General features: G+C 46.7%; 2 protein-coding genes across 2 annotated transcripts; both read right to left on the reverse strand.

Moving 5' to 3' along the window:
- Window positions 1–10,482: 10,482 nt before the first annotated feature.
- LOC135829671 (uncharacterized) lies at window positions 10,483–16,912 on the reverse strand. The gene is made up of 2 exons (XM_065342060.1): window positions 13,293–16,912; window positions 10,483–11,866 (listed from the first exon to the last, which is right to left on the reverse strand). Exons 1-2 carry the CDS (start codon window positions 16,844–16,846, stop codon window positions 11,635–11,637), a joined length of 3,786 nt encoding a protein of 1,261 aa, XP_065198132.1. The 5' UTR covers window positions 16,847–16,912; the 3' UTR covers window positions 10,483–11,634.
- A 3,516-nt stretch (window positions 16,913–20,428) lies between these two features.
- On the reverse strand, window positions 20,429–24,272 carry LOC135829995 (probable serine/threonine-protein kinase DDB_G0278509). The gene is made up of 2 exons (XM_065342387.1): window positions 23,662–24,272; window positions 20,429–21,357 (listed from the first exon to the last, which is right to left on the reverse strand). The coding sequence occupies exons 1-2, from the start codon at window positions 24,234–24,236 to the stop codon at window positions 21,126–21,128; spliced, it is 807 nt and encodes a 268-aa protein (XP_065198459.1). The 5' UTR covers window positions 24,237–24,272; the 3' UTR covers window positions 20,429–21,125.
- Between the last annotated feature and the right edge of the window lie 482 nt (window positions 24,273–24,754).

Below are 24,754 nucleotides of genomic sequence, written 5' to 3' on the forward strand. Positions count from 1 at the left end.
ATACCAAACAAACGCCAATGTACAAGTGAAATCAACAGGTACATGTGGGTGTGCAGCTGGCTGACGGAGTGCTCCTCTGAGATCTAGTACAGTACTGGCATTCACAAGTAAGTTGCCGCATCACCAGTCCACCAGAAACCCCGGAATGAAGACATTTCCCATCAACACTTCGTTGCATCCTGCCCTCTGCGCCGCAATGTTGTACTATGAAATATCGCGTGGGCAGTGGGCAGTAACTCGCGGGCATGGTGCCGAACTGAAGTTGCACGCACTGCTTGGTCATCAGACCCCTATCTAGCCCTAGCTAGAGTTCTGTGACTGGACTCCTATTGACGTAAACTTACTTAGTCTACCGTGATTTTGTTCAACACTATTACATGTAATAATTTTATTATAGCCATTGAATGAATGATTTCGGGTATGAGTATGAATCGACACACAGTCGTGTGCATGACAAACTTTCTCTCTTGACACCAGAGAGTGACCTGACGAATCCTACTCAGGCTACAGGTCGCTCCTCGACCATTGGTACTTGGCGTGCAGCTTGGTACCCGCGATACTGGGGTGCACTCCAATGCAACGCTCGAGCGCTCCACTACTAGGCACTAGAACTAGCCGTTCCTAGAATGAGGCACTGGCGCTGGCTGTTTTACGGATTGAGTTCTGCTTGGGCCCGGAATGTTCATTGAATGTATAATCACGCAGTATTATTATGTACATGAGGCGTCGACTGTACTCTGTAGTTTTATGCATGGCGTTGTTGGTGCTGAGTGCGCAACTAACTCGTTTCGCGGCGTGAATATCTTTTGAATTTCGCCACGGAAACATTACATAGTAGCGTTGCAAACATGTCGCCTTCAGAACATGAACGACAGCGGGATTGGATCAGTATCATGCGTGTCCATCATCATTCTCAACATGTTCCTGTCTAGATTGCCCGTGCAGTGCATAGTTTGCGCGGGTGGCGAACTGTTGGCACGCTGTGGCAGTGTGATCGTCAGCAATGTCCGTGCCCATCGCACGTCATTGAGTTGAGTACCCCAGGCTGATGCTCCAAAGAGGTATCCTAGTCAGGGTAGTCCGCTCAATTGGCCCAAGTTAGTTGAACGTGGGAAAGATGAGATATACTACACCGATCAGTGTTCTTCGCAATACTAGTCTTCGCGTGGTTGTGAGGGAAGAGTTGATTTGGGCAGTAGTATCAATAGTGCTTCTATTACCGGTAGGGTTCGAGTGGGAGCTTTTACTAGCCTTTGGCCAAAATACATCCACGTGTACAGATTTGATAGAATGTCCCATGCCTGGGAACTTTATAAATCGATTTGCGGCTACACATCGAATGGAACAAAACTAACCAGTTCCAAGGCGCCGCATCCTACTTGTACATGTACATGGCTTTTAATATCAAATTTTGCTTTTGATCATACAGCCATGTACATGTACATGTATGTACATGTACATGTATGCTGTGACGTGTATTGATTGAATACCTGTCTATTCAATGACGTACATGCAGCTGTCAATCAACAACTAACTGAAAGCAGCTAAGTCAAGAGTGCTCTGTACAGCATCTACCGGAAATACCCATCCCTTACATATTTCAACAAATACAAACACCAGCGTAACTATGTAAAATGCCTTTCCAGATCCTGCCATCGCTGCTACATCCGCCACCTCCGTGCGACGATATCTCCCACAAACCCTCGACTCCCATCCCTCATCCCTGCAATTGTCCAGAATTAAAGACCTCTGATCCCTAAAAGACCAGCGGCAGGTCTCCTGCATCTGTTTCTTCGACCTCTCCAAGGCCTTCGACATCGTGTGGCACAAAGGCCTGATCGCCAAACTTCGTGCCCATGGTGTCTCCGGCTCCCTACTCGCCGGGATAACCAGCTACCTCTTGGACCGAAATCAGTGCGTCACAGTGAATGGAACCTTATCTGACCCCGAGTCTGTGACATCCGGAGTACCCAGGGCTTCATTCTAGGTCCCCTGCTCTTCCTCACATACATGTACATGTACGTTAATTAATGACTTCCCCTATGCAATTCCCAATATTTCTTTGTTTGCAGATGATACCACAGTCCCCATCTCACGCCACCCTGTACCCCAAAGTTCAGACCTGTATCAACAACATTGTTCACTGGTTGAACACTTGGTACCTTAAGCGAAATGTGACCAAAACCGAGCTCCTCCTTTTTCCTCCTCCCCCAGATCCAGTGCCCATCTTCCACTTTCCGGATGATCCCGGTCACCCTATCTCTGTAGCACCCCACCATAAACACCTTGGCATTGTCAAAGATTCCGCCCTCTCCTGGTCACACCATGCTGATCATGTGTCGTCCAAAGTATGCCGATCTGTCGGCATAATGTCAAGTCACTTGTCCCATTTGCCCCAAAATTGCGGGATTAATTTTTTATAAATCATACATTCTTCGCCTCTTCACGTACGGCTTCCCTGCCTGGTCCACCATTAACAAAACCCACATACATGTAGGTAAATTAGAAGTTCTCCATCGCCGTATACAGCGCATCATTTTTCGTACTGATCGTTATATCTCAAATCTAGACGTGTATGCTGCTGCATCCACTACCACTCTGCAACACTACCTTGATGCTTCCAAGTGCACCCTGGCACATTCAATTTTTCTTGACCAGCACCCTGCTCATTTACAGTCAGGTGGCACCACCCGAAGCTGCGTTCGTCTCCCCCTAGCTAGGTCTACCCTATTCGTAAATTCCACTTTCTTTTCCTCCTACTCCACGTGGCTCCAACTGCCTCCCAGTGTTAGACAAGCTCCAGATATGCCCAAATTCCGTACCCTCGTCAGACAACACTTCAGTATCTTCCAGTAAACAAAGTCACAGTCACCACTTCCGCTGCATAGCTCGCTGAGCATCCCATTGCTTTGTAAGTTGCTAATCCCTTCCCACTTTGTGTACGTGCTCTTCATTTCTTTTCTTTTTTCTCTTCTTCCGTGGTTAGGCTCACCCTCTCCTCAATTCAATTGGCTGTCTTGACATGCCACGAGGTGCAGAAATAAATAAATCAAGTAAATAAATTAAATAATTACTTACTTTGAAGAGCTGAGAAAGACTACTATTACTACAAGTATTTCTTTTCTTTTTTCTCTTCTCCCGTGGTTGGTCTCACCTACTCCTCAATTGGCTGTCTTGACATGCCACGAGGTGCAGAAAAAAATCAAATAAATAAATTAATTATTACTTACTTTCTAGAGCTGAGAAAGACTACTACTAGTACAACGTAATATTGCATGTACACACGGAAAGTTGGGTGTGGTCCTCGAAAGAGTGCTCAATGCACCGGGGTGCAGAGCTTCATACAAAAGGAATAGAATACGAAGCTTGGGTTGGCTGTGACTCCGAGTTTCACGCCTATGGCGCTCATCAGACAGCAATGATTACAAAAACTCAATGAATGCTCTCGATATAGTGTGGTAAGGTGCCAGTGGAATCAGAGAATTTAAGCGCAAATAAGGTCAAGCGGTGATTCTATGCATGTACTTGCAAGATTAGCGCCAGACATCAGGAGTAATCCTGGTTTATGTAACTGGAGGTGTGAAGTTAGATAGGTAGAATTTTGTCTCATGTCTGCACTTGGCCACTAGCTCCGATCGCTCCGATCCCACCTGGCTCACGCCTAAACAAAATATTCAACAGTAACACAGTAAAAGTAAGTTACAGCTGCATGCAGAACATGTCTGGTGTACTAAAGGCGCAGAACAATTCGGTCTTGCGGAAGAAGCAGAAAGATGATCAACAGAGAACAGAAAAGATACAACTGCAGGGATAAAGTTAACTGCCCCATGCATGGAAACTGCCAGATCCAGTCAATCGTATACAAGGCCAGCGTGACAGAAACCGGAAAAGACGAACGAAATGAGTACCTCGGCTTAACGGAAATGACGTTCAAGAAGCGATACGACGGACACATGACGTCAATGAGGCATGAGCGAATGGAGAAGAGTACCGAGTTGTCGAAGCTCATCTGGGATATGAAGCGCAAGAATGCCGGGTACAGCCTCAGTTGGTCAGTTGTCGCCCAAACACCAGCATACTCCAATGCCACCAAGCGCTGCCCTCTCTGTCTGCGTGAGAAGCTGGAGATCTTGCATGCTGACAGAAGGGTGAACATCAACAAGCGATCGGAGCTAGTGGCCAAGTGCAGACATGAGAAAAAATTGTACCTATCTAACTTCACACCTCCAGTTACATAAACCAGGATTACTCCTGATGTCTGGCGCTAATCTTGCAAGTACATGCATAGAATCACCGCTTGACCTTATTTGCGCTTAAATTCTCTGATTCCACTGGCACCTTACCACACTCTATCAAGAACATTCATTGAGTTTTTGTAATCATAGCTGTCTGATGATCGCCATAGGCGTGAAACTCGGAGTCACCGCCAACCCAAGCTTCGTATTCTATTCCTTTTGTTTTGTAATATTGCATGTATGTTGTACAGTGCATACATCTACATGTACATTGCCTGTATTCAAGAGCTGACACAAAACCAGGACCATATGGCCGGGGCAGGTTGACAGAGAGTGTACAGAGGGAGCGATCAACTAGACTAAGACCAACCAACCATACACCAATATGCAACATGCAGATGTCACATGGCAATATCGGCAACATCATAGTCTCTTGACTCCCGTGTTCGTGTCATGGTGGATACCACTACACAAGAGAGAGAGAGAGAAAGAGAGAGAGAGAGAGAAAGAGAGAGAGAGAGAGAGAGAGAGAGAGATAGATAGAGAGAGAGAGAGAGAGAGAGAGAGATAGAGAGAGAGCGAGAGAGAGAGAAAGAGAGAGAGAGAGAGAGATAGAGAGAGAGAGAGAGAGAGAGAGAGAGAGAGAGAGAGAGAGAGAGAGAGAGAGAGAAGAGAGAGACAGAGAGAGAGAGAAAGAGAGAGAGAGAGAGAGAGAGAGAGAGAGAGAGAGAGAGAGAGAGAGAGAGAGAGAGAGAGAGAGAGAGAGAGAGAGAGAGAGAGAGAGAGAGAGAGAGAGAGAGAGAGAGAGAGAGAGAGAGAGAGAGAGAGAGAGAGAGAGAGAGAGAGAGAGAGAGAGAGAGAGAGAGAGAGAGAGAGAGAGAGAGAGAGAGAGAGAGAGAGAGAGAGAGAGAGAGAGGAAGCTGTGTTGCAACTCCGAGTTTCACATAGTCCCGATCATCAAGCGATGAATACTACTGTATCATATTTTGCCAGATTCGCCATTCACCCTCGATCATCCATAGAAATGTCATCATCTTTAAAAATAATTGTATGAGCGGATCGAACCCGGGACTGGCTGGGCATCGATAGAGTCCTAGCTACTATAATTATAGAGAACAACAAAGAACACTCAATAGACCCAATCCGAAAGCAAGAAGGTCCACCGAACGTCTGACAGGTTGGAACAGAACCACGCGTGACTGACAGAGCTACAGTAGCTACATGTACATGTACATGTATAAACTGACGTGATGCTGGGCAAGTGACACTGGGTGAGGTGCTAGTGTCAAACTATTACTTACTGTAGCTGTGCCAGCACTGCACTGCGCTTCTGCAGCAGTGGCAGTTCAGTCCCGCATGTCACCTGCCACAGTCGTGCGTGTCACCTATACTATTAACAGCCTACGCAGGTTACAGACTTCTGCCCAGTGAAATCCGATTGCGTGAATGAGATGTGCGCGCTGGCCCAGGGCACATCCCTGCACTGTGTTTGCACTTCGCAGGTTAGTTAACCGGTTGAGGACTGCATAGCGCGGCATTGACCTGCTTCTCACTGCTCAACACCGTATACACTTATGAAAGTGATGTCAGTATAAAGACGTTATTACACAACAGAACAACAAGGACAATCAAGGCTTGTTTGCTGCTACTTTAGGTTTCACGCTCATGCAATCATCAGGCAAGTTACTCACGGCGGCAGAATTGACTGTGAACATGTTTAGTATCAGCCCCGAAGAGCACACGAAAGGTTCATCACTCGACAAAACCTGAAAGAATGCAACACTCCCTGCCCAATGCACTGGGCATTCATTCATTCCTCATCAGTTGAGCTGGTGTTCACGAGGTGTTCGAGGTGATCATGTTGCGAATGACTGAGAGTCCTCAACGCTATCATTTTTCGCGTGCCATTCGAGGGACTGAGTGCGCGAGAAAAGCGTGAGGCTGAGTGTTACGATCAACTAGCCCTTTCCTTATCATCGCTGAAGTCGCAACCGCCGATTCGTATTGCCAAGAGTACATACACGCACACGTACATGTACATGTCCTTGTGCGTGTACCTTTCTTTTTGTTAAAGGGGAAGTCCGGTGAAAAATTTAAATTTCAGGGTCGGTAGAGTTTTGGGCGCTGAGTCGAATGGTGTTGGTCCCACGTGTCTCTGACAAAGCGTGCTCGAGATATTTCCGTTTGAAAAACTGAGTTTCGGGGGCTGCGCCATGACGTCATGCGGCCGCGCCACACCCTCCGCAACGTCCTAGCGTGCAGCTAGGTCAAAAGGAGTGCGTGAAAGCAATAGTGTCAGTGCTATTTCAAATGATTTGGCGACTGATATTAGGTGGTGCAAGCGACCCCGAAGACCTAACTCCTTGTGAGACGGTGAGGATGCAGCCATGGCTGACCTTCATGAGTTTGGTCTGGGGCTGAGAACCTCGGTATTCAGCTGAAGACATGGCCGCGCGGGCCGGGCCGGTCAAGAGTGAGCGCTACTGAGTTTCCGACTGATGCAGAAGCAGCAGCTATTGCAGACGAGGCTGATATAATTATCGTTGGAGAGCAGGGTTGCCAAAATGGAGAAGAGTGATGCGAGTACTCTAAATGTTGTTACATACCGATTCGCTTAGACTCCAGTAGCCTGGCACATGGTGATGTTTTGGTGCGAACTAATATTTCGGACTACTCAATTGGAGAACAGTGCAGGCTCTTTGAACCACGGGCACGGCTCTTCGCTCGCAACGCTATGGAATCTGAAAGTTCTAGGTCCGGGAGCTGTTCGCTGTTTTGTCTCTTGTCACGGTTGTGCACTCATCGCTGTAGCATAAAATAATGAGGCAGTCCGGAGCGGAAAACTAAAATTTTCTTTCTCAAAGCACAACCACCAGCACCGGCAAGGAGAAACGCACGTTCTCTGACTACATGAACTGATACGAGTGTAGTACATGACAAGTCTGTGTGTTGACTAGTTTTCTGAGTCTTGTGACTCGAGTCTTGTTGTAGTAGCTACCCCAGCACGGCAGTGCGGGAGTAGTTCCGTGTGTGATGAGTTTGTTGACTGCACTACAGGTAGCATGCACGCAGCGCATTGCTAGAGCCGTAGAGGCTGACGGAAAAAGTCCAACTCGGAAACGGCTAAAATACGGTATAACCTCGAGGTTTACCGAGCTGAAAATCACAGGGTACGTTGTGTTTGTAACACTGAATCGAATGGTCTTGGCCCGAAGAAGCTGCGACAAATGGTTCTCCAATCGAACGCGCTCCGAATAAGGCCATTTTGTACACAACTAGATGGTGTGGCTACCTGGCTGCACGATGTGACGTCATCACCTGGATCTGGGTGATGTGCGCTCATATCCGCGCATGTTCGATTGGGCGTATCTGACGAACCATAGGCCGCAGCCTCCTCGGACAAAGACCATTCGACTCAGCGACCCGAACTCTACGGACTGTGAAATTTAAATTTTTCACCGGACTTCCCCTTTAATTCGACTCAGCGACCCGAACTCTACGGACTGTGAAATTTAAATTTTTACCCGGACTTCCCCTTTAACAAAATTAATACATGTACGTTGCCTGATGATCGTAGAGATACGTGAAACTCGGAGTTGTGACAAAGCTTCCAATCTCTCTCTTGTGTACATGTGCATGTATCCACAAACCATCATGGTGCAAACGCCGGCAAAAAATGTGAATGCGTTTCAGGCGTCAGAGGATTTTGGATTGTTCTCTACTAAAATATTGGCATTTGCCCTGCACTGTAATACAGTAAAACCTGGTGTAGAACTGACTGTCTGTAGATGTGGCACGCTGGGATGACCTGCTCAGTGTACAATAAAACCTGTCACTAAAGACAGTAAAGACTACCATGACAAGCGACCAGCATGGTACTAAAGACCGCTTCGCCAGGCGCGGATGGTCTCACATTCACATACATGTACATGTACATGTATGATTTCGCGTTGCAAACCTCTAACTAAGGACCACTTGGCACTAAAGACCGCTTTCTCTGGCCCCAAGTTGTGGCAGGCGGGCATAGTGGGATGGTCTAAGACCATGATTGAGAAACAGAGGGTACCAGGTTTACGTCCTGCTTGGAAGCGGGCGGAATTTTTGCAGCCGTGCTGCGACCCACAGTAACATGTAATTGGGAACTCGTGGCCTGGCACGAGGGTATCATGTATGCAGCAATTGGGATTTCGGTCTTTGACCACTTGGTGGTGGGTCTGATCTACTCACCTCCCACCGTTTAGGCGCTCCTAGAGGGTGTTGGCGTTCCCACGGCGGATGCGGAAAACTCGGTTTCCAGCCCAGTCTCACGTGAACCGTGAAATTTATTTAATTTAAGTTATGGTCGTTAGTCACAGGTTTCATTGTACTTGTACATGTAGTTGGCATGTAATAACAGCCAGTGCTGTCAATCAAAAGCAGCTACAATGTAGTGTTTGACACTGGCATTCGAACCTCACACTGTGGAACTAACGTACGCAACACAGTACCCCACCGTGCCCACAAAGTTACATGTATACAATACATGCAGCGCTCTTTCGCAATGCCAGGCCAGCCCGGGTTTGTTCCCGCTATACATGTACATGTACATACATGTACATAATTGAATTGAAAACATAATAATGACTTGTGATGAATAGAATAATCTACGCATTCATACTTTAAACACACAAGTCAAGGTACGGGTACTTAATGTACATGTAGGTCTAAAGGTTTCCAAACAAACATAATAGACAAGCATATGCAAGTTGCGTGCGAGTGCAATGTTGATGGCTGAATAGTGAAATGGTCGTGAAAGTGTCTCCCAGACTCCCAGTTTCTGATGCATTGCAGGGGCCACCTGCAGACAGCACTGCGATGACCGCTCAGTGCGTGAAAACTACTGTCTTTTGAAAGGCTACAGCGAAAACTGCAATTTGACAAGACAATCTGGCGTCTTGTGTTCTTTTCTCTCCATTCTCTTGTGCAGATAAGCTCGTTGAATCTAACAACCTACATGTACACCCTACATGTATTTAAAATATTGTACGACGCATCACGCAGCTTCAATACTAAAAATTGGCTTTCGAGAGCAACACTGGCTCACAATAAGTCACTGCTTTCCACAAATTATTTTAATAAAGAAAAAAGTCAACGTTTCGGGATAACACATGCACGTACTACGTGTACATGTACATGTACATGATTGTACTTCAGTGCATGTACATGACTTGCAAACGTACACGTACATGTACATTACTAATACTTGTACTTGTACATGGTTGTACATGTACTATCAGGCTCTTGAAACTGTACAAGTACCTAGTGGTGATACTACAATGTAGCACTGGTTATCGATTGACAGTAAAAGTGTCTGGCGTTGAGGGCATGGGTTTAGATGCGGCTGGAACTGTCCCTTTTACTGTTTCAGTTCAGCGATGCGCATGTGAACGATTAGAATACCCCGGACAGTCTATTGAATCTGAATGTACATGTATTTCATTGAGACAGAGGTCCAGACTTTTCATCAAACGCCACACCATGAAGATATCTCACTTGAGTCCCTTTCAGCTACTAGTAGTAGAATGTTTTGCACTTTTTGATTGGTTGACAAGACGGAGGAGGCACTGTGTTGAAAAACGCGCTCAACGGATCAACATCTACATGTACATGTCCACGACAATACATTGTTAGATTGACAGATATACATGTACAGGATGTGCATTTAATACCATGTACATTATTGTACATGTACACATGTACAATAATGTACATTGTACAGTATCAACAAGGCGTTTGCACTTGTAGAGTTTCTGATCGCAGCACCTACTGTACATGTGCACCGTGCACATGTACAAAATTAATGTTACTTACATCTACATTGTACATGTACATGTACATGAAGGTAAAACATGACCTCATGCACCTTGCGATACACGCATCAGAATGCACTCGACGAATACAGTGCATTACCCATCCTGTCGGATTTCCCTGTCCAGGAATTCACCCGCTATCACTAGAGTTACAGAAATTTGTTGGATAGGGAGGGGGGGGAGCCGCTTCCATAGACAACCGGCCTACCAACTGTGCAATAAATGGAGAAACTAGGCAGAGAGGTAAAGGAGATGCGCTACTGATGAGTGAGAAAGAAACATCGAGCTGCAGAGTTTGCCATATCAGAATTGCTCTCAAGATATCCCCTATTCTTTTCACAGGTCCTTTGTAAAATTAATGGGTTTGGGTTTCACCAGAAGCATGACGCACCGGGTAATGAGAGGGAAAGTATGAACATGAGGCGAATAGAGCAGTCGACATAAGCCAAAGTGAGAAAACAGAAGACCTTGAAAACGCATGGTAGTTAGTGTGGACATTGTCACATGGATGAAAAGAACGGAATCGGAAGATCAATACATGTATGGCTGGATGTATATTCGAAGGGATTCCAGCATGCTTCAAGTATACATGTTAATTCCCTGTAGAATGAAAAGAAGGCTTCATCTCAAAATGTCAATGTAGTAGTATTCAAAGAACTGACGGCGCACTAAATTTGGAAGGATTACAAAACGGAGGTGGAATTAGTCAGTCAGGAGGGAGTTGAAAAGGGAGGAACATGTGAAGACAAATGCCTGCTTCCATCAGAACTGAAACCAGTGACAGCATTTGTTATAGGCTAGCCGTGCTCGGTAAACACATGTATGCTTAAGTGTGGTACCTAACCAAGCAGACAGCGGCTCAAACTCCGAACGCCATGTTGCCTGTCAGGCGCGTGGAATCCAGGCACATTAATTGAACTACGAAGATAATTAATTTTATGTTTATTACCAAAAAAAACCTCTACTCATGAGAGTACACAATAAACATGCACGAAATAGAAGGAAATTTTGGCAACTGCAATAGCATCATTATACATGTACATGTACATGCTAGTCAGAACAACAGATGGCTTGATCAGTCACAACTTAAAGTTTCATGCCATCTTAGGCACTCATCAGGTGATATGAAGATCAAGAAAAATAACCCACTATCTAAAGCCCAGTATGGCGGGTCAAGGATAACAGAAAGCTCTAGGGGCGCTGTCAACTCATATCCGATACAGTGTCATTGCCAGTAAGGATCGCGGTACTAAGATAGTGGGTTATTTTTCTTGATGTTCATATCACCTGATGAGTGCCTGAGATGGCATGAAACTTTACGTTGGGACTGATCAAGCCATCTGTTGTTCTGACCAGTGTGTCACGGCTCTACCTTCCCGGTATCGAGCTCTCTTGGATTTCTGCTGGAATTCACACCAGTGTACATGTACATGTGTATAGCAGGCATTTACTGTTCTCCAATATCAATCAAATATGAACATGTATGTACTATTGAAATAATCAATTGCAACAGCGGTCAACAGGGGCCACACGCGAACAGAACACGCGCATCAAGCATTCTCTTGTTGGACCTCCAGATCGTGAACTATTTCCTTGAAGCACGGACGGGCCGCTGCCTCTGGTCTCAAGCAGGCCTCGACCAGATGCCGGTAGTCGTACGGCATTCCAGGAACAAGAGGCAGCTGGTGGCCCTTCTCGATGGCCTTCTCCACGTCACCACTTCGCTTCAAATGTCCATAGGGAGTTTCTCTGGTAAAGATCTCCCACACGACAACACCATAGCTGGGGGTAGAGAAACAATGGAAACAGCAAAGAGAGAATAAACACAAGTCATGGAGCTTTAGATAAACTAGCAGGCAGGCATAGTGGGATGGGCTAAGACAATTTTGGAGAAACGGAGGGGTCCCAGGTTCATAGCCCTGTTTGTAAGCGGAAGGATTTTCTCCAGCCGTGCTGCGATCCACAGTTAATTTGGAATCCATGGCCTGGCACGAGGGAAGCATGGACGCGGCAAATGGGATTTTTCGGTCCGATCTACTCACCTCCCACCGCGTTAGGATCTGAATCAGCATTCTGCGCCTTAATCCTCGGGGTGGTGGCGTTTCTACGGATGTGGAAAACTCGGCCTTCAGCCGAGTCTAACGCGAACCGTGAATTAGATATTAGATGCAATTGATAAACCGTCTAGCTGTGCTTTCCTTTTCATATTAATTATAAGCTCAACATCCGAGTTTCAAGTCGCTTACATCATAAGCCGTCACGAACCATAGGGCTAAACGTGTTTTGTGTGAAACAACTTGTTTCTAAACATCACATCAAATTATACATTTACATACGGAGCAGGCAGGCATAGTAAGACGGTTTAAGACCATGATTGAGAAACAGAGGGTACCAGGTTCAAGTCCTGCTTGGAAGCAGAAGGAATTTTTCCAGCCGTGCTGCGACCCGCAGTTAATTGAGAACTCGTGGCCGGGCACGAGGAAATCATGGATGCAGTAAATGGGATTTTGACCACTCGCTGTTGAGCTGATCTACTCACCTTCCACAGCTTTAGGAGCTGCATCTGCGCTTTGATCCTTGAAGGGTCGTGGCGTTCCTACGGATGCGGAAAACTCGGCCTGTAGCTGAGTCTCACGCGAACCGTGAAATTTCATTTCATACAGAAGGAGTATTGAAGGAAATTGGGTGTTGCACTCTTTTGCTGTTTCTGATCGTGACTGTGCCGCTTTGTCAAGTATCTAACTGATCTCGTCATCGTCCTGTAACAGTCGACATTCGAGGCTTGGTTTGTACTTTTAATTCGGTGCATTCGCCTTTCCCTATTTGCTCTCGTTAACCTAGAGCATTCTGAGTTAGAAGGTTGTTGCCCATCACTTCGGAGATGTGTTGGAGCTCCAGTAGGTGTTGGGGCATTGAATGTCTCAGTGGTCTGTCAATTCGTACGTAGTTTAAGTAATTTACTTCGAAGTCCCTACAATCTAGTTACAGTGGTGGATAGTTACGCTTATCTCGTTTCCATAATTATATCCCTTTTATTCAAAAATAATGTACCAAGTGACAACAGCACTGTACTGAGGCAGACGCAGCAACAACTGTACTGCCGACCTTCCTCAAGATACATGTAAGTATTAATATGCTCAATCTGTGAACAGCATGCAAGTATTAAAATAAATATCCTAAATCCATCTGATCACAACACCCCACTTACCTGTAAACGTCCGCCTTCTCGTTGTAGTGTTCGCCACGGACCGTCTCCGGTGATTTCCAGCGCAGAGTGCCGACTCCACGAGTCATCACAGATGCTGAGTAATGCTGGTACGTCTCACCATGCCTTGTAGAGACATCCGTGAGCAGAGGTGTGGACAGGCTGGTCTCCAGACTTTCTGATAATGTTAATGTGCACTGGAAATCGCGTCTTCTGAGGGGTGCTCCAGCAGTCGGTCCGCTGGTGTCGGCAGGATTGGATATCTTGGGTTGGATGGCCGAGATTTCCGTCTGGGAGGATTGCGGGTTGGTCGTGGCTATTCCTCCCGCTGAGTTCTCCTCATCTAGGATGGCCATGAACCGTGACGTACCCAGGTCTCCGATTTTCACCACCCACTTATCGCTGACAAGAAGGTTGGGCGACTTCAGGTCTCTGTGCAGACGTGGCGGGTTGGAGCCGTGCAGGTACGCCATGCCGCGGGCCGTGTCCAGGGCAAACCTCAAGCGATCGTGATGTGTGAATACATTGTCTCTGTCGTGGAGCACGTGATAGAGCGAGCCCCGCCGCAAGTACTCCATGACGAGAAACGGTCGTTTACTCGAGTGATCATTGCCGGCTCCTAGAAAGATGACAATATTTGGATGACGAATTGAACGCAGGACTTCAGCTTCTTGGACAAACTGATCAGTCTGCGTAATGTTTCTACCAGTGAACTTAGGAAGGACTTTCACAGCTACTAACATGTCGCTGAACTCTGCTAGCCACACTTGCGAGAATGCACCTCTGGCCAGTTTCTTGGTGCAGTGCAGGGATGACCACTGTATTCTGGCTCCCTTGTTGATCTGATCTAGCTTCTTCTGATACAGTCGCATGCTCTTGTGTTTATCTCGCAGTTCGATCTCCTTGACTTTGAGCTGCTGGCTTCTCTTGTAATATTTTCGGACAGCGAAGCCAATGACTAATAGGAGAAGAAGGACAGCAGTCACAATGGCCGAGATAACAAGCGGAAACCCACAGTTGTCGTGAGACACATACCCAAAATCGCACTGGCACATGGCAATCAATTCTTTCACAACACATATCCCGTGACCATTGCAAGCCTGACCGTGACACGGCGATAACGTGATGCATGCAGCCGAGCCCTCCGCCAAAGTTGTTGTGAACTCTGGACAGGGTTGACATCCACCACGGAGAGCTGGAGCGAAGAAGCCTTTGGGACAAGGTTCACAGTTCCTTTTGCGGTTCAGATGATATCCAAGGGGACAGAGACCCTCCTGAATTGTTAGATAGTTCCCTCGTTTGCCGCCTTTATCAATACCCGAAAATACATACAGGTGTTCTCCTCTCACTATGTGGTGCCCGTTTAATTCAGTTTGCTCTCCCTGAAAGGCGAAGGGCATCACTTTGGCTGGTGCTTGTAGGTTAGAGAAATTCAGAAGAATAAGTTGAGCTCGCGATATCCACTTCCCCTCTCCACCGAATACCAAGAGACCGTTCTCGTTGTACTGAACAAGGTCCGCGCCTCCTGTTATTAGTGGACATGGCGTAGCCCCCGTTACGGGAATATGATGGGTCTTGACAATACCGGTGTTGTTGAAATCAGATGTATCTAATGCCAATATGTGATCATAGCATTGAGATCCGAAGGTGGAAATCACGAAATGAAGATTGTTGACTCGCGTCGCTCGACCCGTTGTAAGGGACGGCAGTTCTGGCCCAAGAAGGCTCCGGGGGGATTCAAGCCTCTTCCACGCACCTCTGCATCTCCCAAGATCCTCAAACAGCAGCACCCAGATATCGGATAACGACCGTGCTGTGTTCTTTTCCGCGCCTCCATAAATCAACAAGTGCATGTCGTCGATCTGGATAGCGACGTGTCCATAGCGAATTGAAGGCTGCTCTGTACCAGTATTTTCAAATTGGACACAAGTGAAATTCAGAATGTTGATGCACAAAGTGATGCTTTCGGGTCTGTAGTCTGTATTGTCATGACCTACTCCGAACAAGACGACCACGTCATTGGACAGCTTCGTGGCGGTGGAAGCAGGGCTTATCATCATGGGACGTTTCGTGCACTGCGCCATTGCTCTTGTCTCGTACTCATTCGTTCCTGTGTCCAAGATCCAGTACATGGTATCGTAATGTTCCATATTCTTATAGTGCCACGCTTCCCCTGTGTACGTGCTGTATGATGCTCCAAAAAAGAAGAGAACTCTTTCATATCCGTTCCACATTTGCATTACAGGGTTAATCGACTCGCATCCGAACTGGCCCGGCAGCGGGTAGGCTGGCAGAGATGAGTCGTATATCACTTCTTCCGCGTAATTATTGCCGGAGACCGAAGGGCTTGAGGCCGGAATCGTATACACGGATCCAGCCGTGAGCGACCAATCTCTTGTAGGTGTGCCGTAAAAAGCGCCCCCTAGACTGCCCACAACTTGAGGTGATCTTGTTCTCTGGTAGTACTTCCACTCAGTGACACGCAAAAGTGCATCTATCTTCGACATCTGGTTGAGGACTCGGCGACAGGATACGACGCTTGGCTGGCTACCTGTTTCTACACTGCAAATATCTGCAACGCGCTGAAAACAATCAGAATAGTGCAGGAGAATTTTAGGGCCGTTTGCAAACCGGACAGCATGCGGATGGGTGTGGCACATCTCCAAGCCTGGTGTAAACTTATTTATTTCTGCTATGGAACACATGGTTGTGAGGTTGCTTTGCTGCGGAATCCAGATGCGATCCTGAACATGGTAGATCCAGAAAGCACAGTGACTTGTATCAGTTGTTGTCTTACCAGGAACTGAAACACTGTACCCATGCATTCCCCCGAACGCCAGCAGTGTGCCGTTGAAGGCAAGAAGTGATGGCAGGACAAGCGGACCAGGGCTATATTCAGACTGCGCCACTTGCAGGACTTCCCATCGCGTGCCATGTATCACTCCCCTGCTGCTTCGAATGCGCATGTATCGAAGGCCAGAGCACACTTTACAGGACTTGCCCAACTTCGCCCAAACGGCTTCCGAACCATAGGAGCGGACCGCTTCAGAGATCGATTCGGGAAGTGCGGCACTGCACAGAAGGCCCCCATACGCGAAGACACGATACATGTTTGGTCGATCATCAGCCATTGTAACTATAGATTGCAAGTACCTTCCACTGCTTGTAGTCATATCAGGTGTTTGGACTCTTTGCAATTGCATATCCCTCCACACAAACATCACGTTACATTCCGACGAGGGCCCAAAGTCATAGATAACCAGGTCTCTTCTGTCGGGGGATACAGCAAGAGACGGCATGGACAACCTACTCCGGAGGCACTTTGCCTCTAGGCCCGCGTACGTCAAATCTGCCACATGCCTCCATGATCTGAAACCGGGTAGAGACACATCCATAGCGAGAAGGTAATCTATATCTTCATGAGAAGAATGATTTGTTCTTCTGGACTCCAACATGATGATGTGCTCCGCCTCACGATATCGAGTAGACTGGAGAAGAATTGTACTGTCTGGAGTCTGACGAGTACTATACAGAGTGTATGATTTTCTAGTATTCATGGGATACTGTGCAACACGATGAAAGTCTAAGGGCGACGCCGACTTGCATCCACTTACCGGGTCTGGCGGGACATTGTTGGCCGCAGCCAGGAGAACAGCAAATCGCAAGAGAAGCACATAGGTGGCAGTAGGAACGGCAAACCCAGCAGAAGAGAGCCTGGACCTACATGTGCCGTCTGCAGGACGTTTCGACATCATCTTCGCACGTATCACTGGACACTGTAACGCGTCTCGTTACTTGTGATGCACGTCTTCACCTGCGACACGGTCTAAAATGTGTGTATGCTTCGCTATCCCTGTTCCGTCACCCTTGTACATGTATGTTGAGCGTTGCACAGTGAAACCTATAGAAAGTTAATATTTCTGGAGACGCAGTCGTTGTTAGGTAAAAACGACAGTGCTCCAAGGCCAACAAGCTGAATGAAAACGACTGCTTTGGCTTGTCGACTGATTAACTAGTGCGTATTCGCTTTACGGCTTAATATAAGTACTGGCGTCCAAAATGTCGGAACGCATTGTTTGTCTGCTGAGATAGCTAGCTGGCCTGGATGCGGCGTCATCAACTGTGTGCTGTGTGATGTGATAGTAAACGCGATGCGGATGCCCGTGGGGTCGATCAACCCAAAGTCCAAGTGTTCCTTGCACAACATAGATGTAAGAAGTATCCAATACCGATACCAATACCAATACGTGATGTGGTATTATCGGTGGCGCAATTTGATCTGTGCCTTTTTTCCTCTATAGAGGCATTGTCGTGTGTGCATGAGATCATGGATCTCTTTGCAATGTAATTATACCCCCGCCGAAGGCGATAGTGCGTGCATATTTCCTGGGGCTTCTGTGCATTGTGGAAGCAAGATCAGCGAGAACCGGAGACTGCAACTGTATCGGGCCTATGCCAAGCCACATCTGCTGTAAAACTGCGCGACATGCGGCCTGATGCAAGCTGCGGCTCGCGACTTGGATATCTTTCACCGTACGCAATTATGAAACATAATAGCCTTAGGCGTGACATACCGCCAACATCATCTCCAATGAGCAGCTATACAAGTGTCGTGACCCGTGTGTGTTGTTACTTTATCTGTATTGCATTCAGGCTCCTCTTTTCATGACGTGTGTGCTGTGGCGACGATATACCTCCCCAACGGTTATCGTTAGGAGTAGAACTCTCACTATTCATGCTTTTCTGGCTGGCTGGCTGCTCACTTCGCTCCTTGCGCGTTGAATGATTTAAAGCTCGGTGCTTTGCATCGATCGGTTTTTGTTGTTGCTGTTCCGTTGCTTGCACGTTCAACTTGGTCCTGGAGTGAAGCTTTGGTCTTGTTATGTGGTGAGGGTGAAGATTGGGTATCTGCACTCCTGGTATATTTCCATAAAGAACCTCGGAATCGAAGAATCCTGGAAGTACTGTGCATGTATGTCTGGGACCATTAGCAAACGCGGAAGGAAAGGGCGAACTCGATCCACACTGCCGTGTGTTCTGCAGAGTGACGTGTCGCACATGAATGCACCACGCCTTTGCACTCATGTACATGTAGCAGCGTATTAAAGTCAGTGTTGCTCATGGATTGATAGCTACAGTCCATTCATAAAAAGATGGGCTCTGGCTCTGGCGAGCTCCCGTATTTGGCGATTGTTCGTGATTTCATCGTACACAGTGCAGTACTGCGAAATTTGAAATTTGAAAAAGGGTCCAAAAAGGGTACCTGAACTGGGGTTCGGACCGCACAATGCACGTTTGCAGGCGGGGTCAAACGGCCTGGATTTTTTATGGTTTTTCCCAATTCAGTGCTGTTGGGGCGAAACCTGGCCGAAATTCTATTCTTGTTATGGCTTGCTTTTTGGACAAAAAACTTCAGAAACATAATTGGAAGAGGATTCCATAGGGGATTGCAGAAAAATATTCTAAAAAAACTCAAAGTTTGACCCATTTATGGCCAAAAGCTAGAAGTCCATCTTTTTCTGAATGGACTGTAGGGTTCGGCGGATTTTGCCGGCAGAAAAATTGGCAGAATTCGGTACCTTTTCTGATAAGTTTCATGCACGTTTGGTATGTGGATAAAAATGGAGCAGAACTCGAAGAGTTGCCCGCCTTAAGGTTTGTATGGTTCTGCCAATTTCACTGCTTTTCGAGCAGAATTTGCCACCTTTTCGAGCAGAATCCGCCGATCGCTATAATGATAGCGTTGAGGACTCTCAGTCATTCGCAACATGATCACCTCGAACACCTCGTGAACCACCAGCTCAACTGATGAGGGATGAATGCCCAGTGCATTGTGCAGGGAGTGTTGCATTCTTCCAGGTTTTGTCGAGTGATGGACTTTTCGTGTGCTCTTCGGGGGTGATAGTAGGCAATGATTGTCCAGTCATGTATAGTATACTTCAGCGCATGTACATGTAAACGTACATGTACATGTACATGTACATGTACGTTTACAAGTCATGTACATGTACATGACTTGTAAACGTACATGTACATGTACAAGTACATGTACATGTACATGTACGTTTACAAGTCATGTACATGTACATGTACATGCACATGACTTGTAAACGTACATGTACATTACTAATACTTGTACTTGTACATGGTTGTACATGTACTATCCGGCTCTTGAAACTGTACAAGTACCTGGTGGTGATACTACAATGTAGCACTGGTTATCGATTGACAGTAAAAGTGTCTGGCGTTGAGGGCATGGGTTGAGATGCGGCTGGAACTGTCCTTTTACTGTTTCAGTTCAGCGAAGCGCATGTGAACGATTAGAATACCCCGGACAGTCTATTGAATCTGAATGTACATGTATTTCATTGAGACAGAGGTCTAGACTTTTTCACCAAACGCCACACCATAATGTATCTCACTTGAGTCCCTTTCAGCTACTAGTAGTAGTAGAATGTTTTGCACTTTTTGATTGGTTGACAAGGCGGAGGACGCACTGTGTTGAAAAACGTGCTCAACGGATCAACATCTACATGTACATGTACATGTCCACGACAATACATTGTTAGATTGACAGAATATACATGTACATGTAATACCATGTACATGTACACATTCACAATAATGTACATTGTACAGTATCAACAAGGCGTTTGCACTTGTAGAGTTTCTGATCGCACCACCTACTGTACATGTGCACCGTGCACATGCACAAAATTAATGTTACTTACATCTACATTGTACATGTACATGTAGGTAAAACATGACCTCATCATCTCATGCACCTTGCGATACACGCATCAGAATGCACTCGACGAATACAGTGCATTACCCATCCTGTCGGATTTCCCTGTCCAGGAATTCACCCGCTTTCACTAGAGTTACAGAAATTTGTTGGACAGGGAGGGGTGGGGGGGAGCCGCTTCCATAGACAACCGGCCTACCAACTGTGCAATAAATGGAGAAACTAGTCAGAGAGGTAAAGGAGATGCGCTACTGATGAGTGAGAAAGAAACATCGAGCTGCAGAGTTTGCCATATCAGAATTGATCTCAAGATATCCCCTATTCTTTTCACAGGTCCTTTGTAAAATTAATCGGTTTGGGTTTCACCAGAAGCATGACGCACCGGATAATGAGAGGGAAAGTATGAACATGAGTCGAATAGAGCAGTGGACATAAGCCAAAGTGAGAAAACAGAAGACCTTGAAAACGCATGATAGTTAGTGTGGACTTTGTCACCTAGATGAAAAGAACGGAATCGGAAGATCCATACATGTATGGCTGGATGTACATGTATATGTATATTGGAAGGGATTCCAGCATGCTTCAAGTATACATTTTAATTCCCTGTAGAATGAAAAGAAGGCTTCATCTGAAAATGTGCATGTACTAGTATTAAATGAACTGACGCCGCACTAAATTTGGAAGGATTACAAAACGGAGGTGGAATTATTCAGTCAGGATGGGTTTGAAAAGGGAGGAACATGTGAAGACACAATACCTGCTTCCATCAGAACTGGAACCAGTCTCAACATTTGTTATAGGCTAGCCGTGCTCGGTAATTACATGTATGCTAAAGTGTGGTACCTAACCAAGCAGACATCGGTTCAAACTCCGACCGCCATGCTGCCGGTAAGGCAGCAAGAAACAGAAGTAAAATTTGGCAATCGCAGCAGCACCATCATACATAACAGGCTTATACTGTTCTCAAATTTCAAACAAACTTCACACATGTACATGTACATGTACAATCATGTACATGTAGGTGCTATTGAAATAATCAATTGCAACAGCGGCCAACAGGTCAGGGGCCACACGCGAACAGAACACGTGCATCAAACATTCTCTTGTTGGACCTCCAGATCATGCACTATTTCCTTGAAGCACGGACGGGCCGCCGCCTCTGGTCGCAAGCAGGCCTCAACCAGATGTCGGTAGTCGTACGGCATTCCAGGAACAAGAACCAGCTGGTGGCCATTCTCGATGGCCTTCTCCACGTCACCACTGCGCTTCAAATGTCCATAGGGAGTTTTTCTGGTGAAGATCTCCCATACGACAACACCATAGCTGGGGTGTAGAGAAACCATGCCAATATCACAGAGAGAATAAACACATGGAACTTTAGATACACTAGCAGGCAGGCATAGTGAGATACTCAAAGACAATTTTTGAGAAACAGAGGGTACCAAGTTCAAGTCCTGTTTGTAAGCGGAAGGATTTTCTCCAGCCGTGATCCACAGTTAATTTGGAATCCATGGCCTGGCACGAGGATGCATGGACGCGGCAAATGGGATTTTTCGGTCTGATCTACTCACCTTCCACCGCGTTAGGATCTGAATCAGCATTCTGTGCCTTGATCCTTGGGGTGGTGGCGTTTCTACGGATGTGGAAAACTCGGCCTATAGCCGAGTCTCACGTGAACCGTGAATTAGTTATCAGATGCAGTTAATACACTGTCTAGATGAGCTTTCCTTTTTATATTATTTATAAGCTCAGCATCCGAGTTTCAAGTCGCTTACATCATAAGCCGTCACGAGCCATAGGGCTAAACGTATTCTGTGTGAAACAACTTGTTTCTAAACATTAATTTTATACATTTTAATACAGAAGTGCAGGCAGGTATAGTGGGATGGTCTGAGACCATGATTGAGAACCAGAGGGTACGAGGTTCAAGTCCTGCTAGGAAGCGGAAGGATTTTTCCGGCGGTGCTGCGACCCACAGTTAATCTTTGACAACTTGCCGGTGTGCTGATCTACTCCCGTTCCACCGCTTTACTTCAAGTAGGACCTGTATCTGCGTCTTGATCCTTGAAGGGTGAAAACTCGGCCTCTAGTTGAGTCTCTCTCTCTCTCCCCCTCTCTCTCTCTCTTTCTCTTTCACTCTCTCTCTCCCTCTCTCTCTCTCTCTCTCTCTCTTTCTTCTCTTCTTCTCCCCCCCCCCCCCCATCTCCCGATAATTATTAGCCCCCGTTTTCTTTCGACGCGTTTGCTGTGCAGTGAAGCCGAGACCCTAGGTCGGTGGAGCACATCAGACCCCGTCACCACGTCCACGGTTTATGCCTGCGATGCTGCACCGCTGCTTTGCATGTCATTATTGGAAGCTGTGGCCTTAGTAAAAAAAAAAAAAAAAAAAAAAAGCTAAACCACTTGCAAGTGGCCCAAAACCGCGCGGCAAGGGCGGTGTTCGGACGACCACGATTTTCCAGGGCCAGTGACCTCTTGTGGAGAGGCTCTCTGTTTACCGCGTAGACGAGGTATATCGCCAGAAACTGCTCGTTCTGGTATGGCGGTGCGTTCATAACTGTACCAGGCCTGCTCTGCAGGCATTTTTTGTTCGCAACTGCGGAGCAACTCGCCTTCAGCGCAGTCTGGGCCTGAAACAGCCAATAGCCAGAAGCCGAGCAGGCCAATGCCGACCGGCATTTCGCGGTTGCCTGTTATGGAACCATAATTAGACCTGACACGGTGCGAGCCATGGGCAACATCCCAGCATTCCGCCCAGCTGCCATTCCCTACACGTTGTAGACTGCTACACAGTTGGCCAAACCATGGTATTCAGTACCCACGAACTTTGCAAAGCCGATAAGGGAAATCTTCTGTTTTTCAGTTCTCTTTCTGTTGTACCCGATCTCCCTCTGATGTACCGCTGACTCCACGCTGAAGATCTAAGTATTTTAATTCTCATTCTCAATATAATTTTCATATTCGCTTTCTTGTTATTAGGTTCTATGCCCGTTTGAATTTGCGAATAAAAATAAATACAAACAAACAAACATCATACTGGTCTCGTCATCGTCCTGTAACAATCGACATTCGAACCCTGGCTTGTACTTCAATATTTCGGTGCATTCACATTTCCCAATTTGATCTCTCCGTTACCTAGAGCTTTCCTATTTAGAAGGTTGATGACTATTATAACGGAGATGTATTGGAGCTCCAGAAGGTGTTGGGGCATTGAATGGCTCAGTGGTCTGTCAATTCGTGCGTAGTTTCAGTACGGTATTTCGAAGTCCCTACAATCTACATTCTAGTTACAGTGGGAGATAGTTACGCTTATCTCGTTTCCAAAATTGTATCCCTTCTATTTTAACAAGAATAATGTATATAAAACAATACTGATCCAGATTTCTAATTACTGTTTTCTGATGATAGCTTAGTGCGTGAAACTCGGAGTAAAAACACTTTCTCTGTCCTCCTATTGTTAGAATGATGTACCAAGTGACAAACTCACTGTACTGAGGCAGAAACAGCAACAACTGTACTGCCGACCTTCCTCAAGATACATTTAAGTATTAAAATGCTCAAGCTGTGGACAGCATACAAGTAATAAAATTATTAATGAAATCCATTTTATCACAACACCCCACTTACCTGTAGACGTCCGCCTTCTCGTTGTAGTGTTCGCCACGAACCGTCTCCGGTGATTTCCAGCGCAGTGTGCCAACTCCACGAGTCATCACCGATGCTGAGTAATGCTGGTACGTCTCACCATGCCTTGTTGAGACATCCGTGAGCAGAGGTGTTGACAGGCTGGTCTCCAGACTTTCTGATAAAGTTAATGAACACTGGGAATCACGTCTTCTGAGGGGTGCTCCAGCAGTCGGTAGGTTGATGTCAGCAGTATTGGATATATTGGGCTGGATGGCCGAGATTTCCGTCTGGAAGGATTTTGGGTCCGTCGTGGCTATTCCTGCCGCTGAGTTCTCCTCGTCTAGAATGGCCATGAACCGTGACGTACCCAGGTCTCCGATTTTCACCACCCACTTATCGCTGACAAGAAGGTTGGGAGACTTCAGGTCTCTGTGAAGACGCGGCGGGTTGGAGCCGTGCAGGTACGCCATGCCCCTGGCCGTGTCCAGGGCGAACCTCAAGCGATCGTGATGGGTGAAGACATTGTCTCTGTCGTGGAGCACGTGATAGAGCGAGCCCCGCCGCAAGTACTCCATGGCGAGAAACGGTCGTTTACTCGAGTGATCATTGCCGGCTCCTAGAAAGATGACAATATTTGGATGACGAATTGAACGCAGGACTTCAGCTTCTTGGACGAACTGATCAGTCTGCGTAATGTTTCTACCAGTGAACTTAGGAAGGACTTTCACGGCTACTAACATGTCGCTGAACTCCGCTAGCCACACTTGCGAGAATGCGCCTCTGGCCAGTTTCTTGGTGCAGTGCAGCGATGACCACTGTATTCTGGCTCCCTTGTTGATCTGATCTAGCTTCTTCTGATACAATCGCATGCTCTTGTGTTTATCTCGCAGTTCGATCTCCTTGACTTTGAGCTGCTGGCTTCTCTTGTAATATTTTCGGACGGCGAAGCCAATGACTAATAGGAGGAGAAGGACAGCTGTCACAATGGCCGCAATAACAAGCGGAAAACCACAGTTGTCTTTAGACACGTACCCAAAATCGCACTGGCACGCGGCAATCAATTCTTTCACAACACATATCCCGTGACCATTGC

Source organism: Sycon ciliatum, chromosome 13 (genome assembly GCF_964019385.1).
Source record: "Sycon ciliatum chromosome 13, ocSycCili1.1, whole genome shotgun sequence".
Taxonomy (NCBI): domain Eukaryota; kingdom Metazoa; phylum Porifera; class Calcarea; order Leucosolenida; family Sycettidae; genus Sycon; species Sycon ciliatum.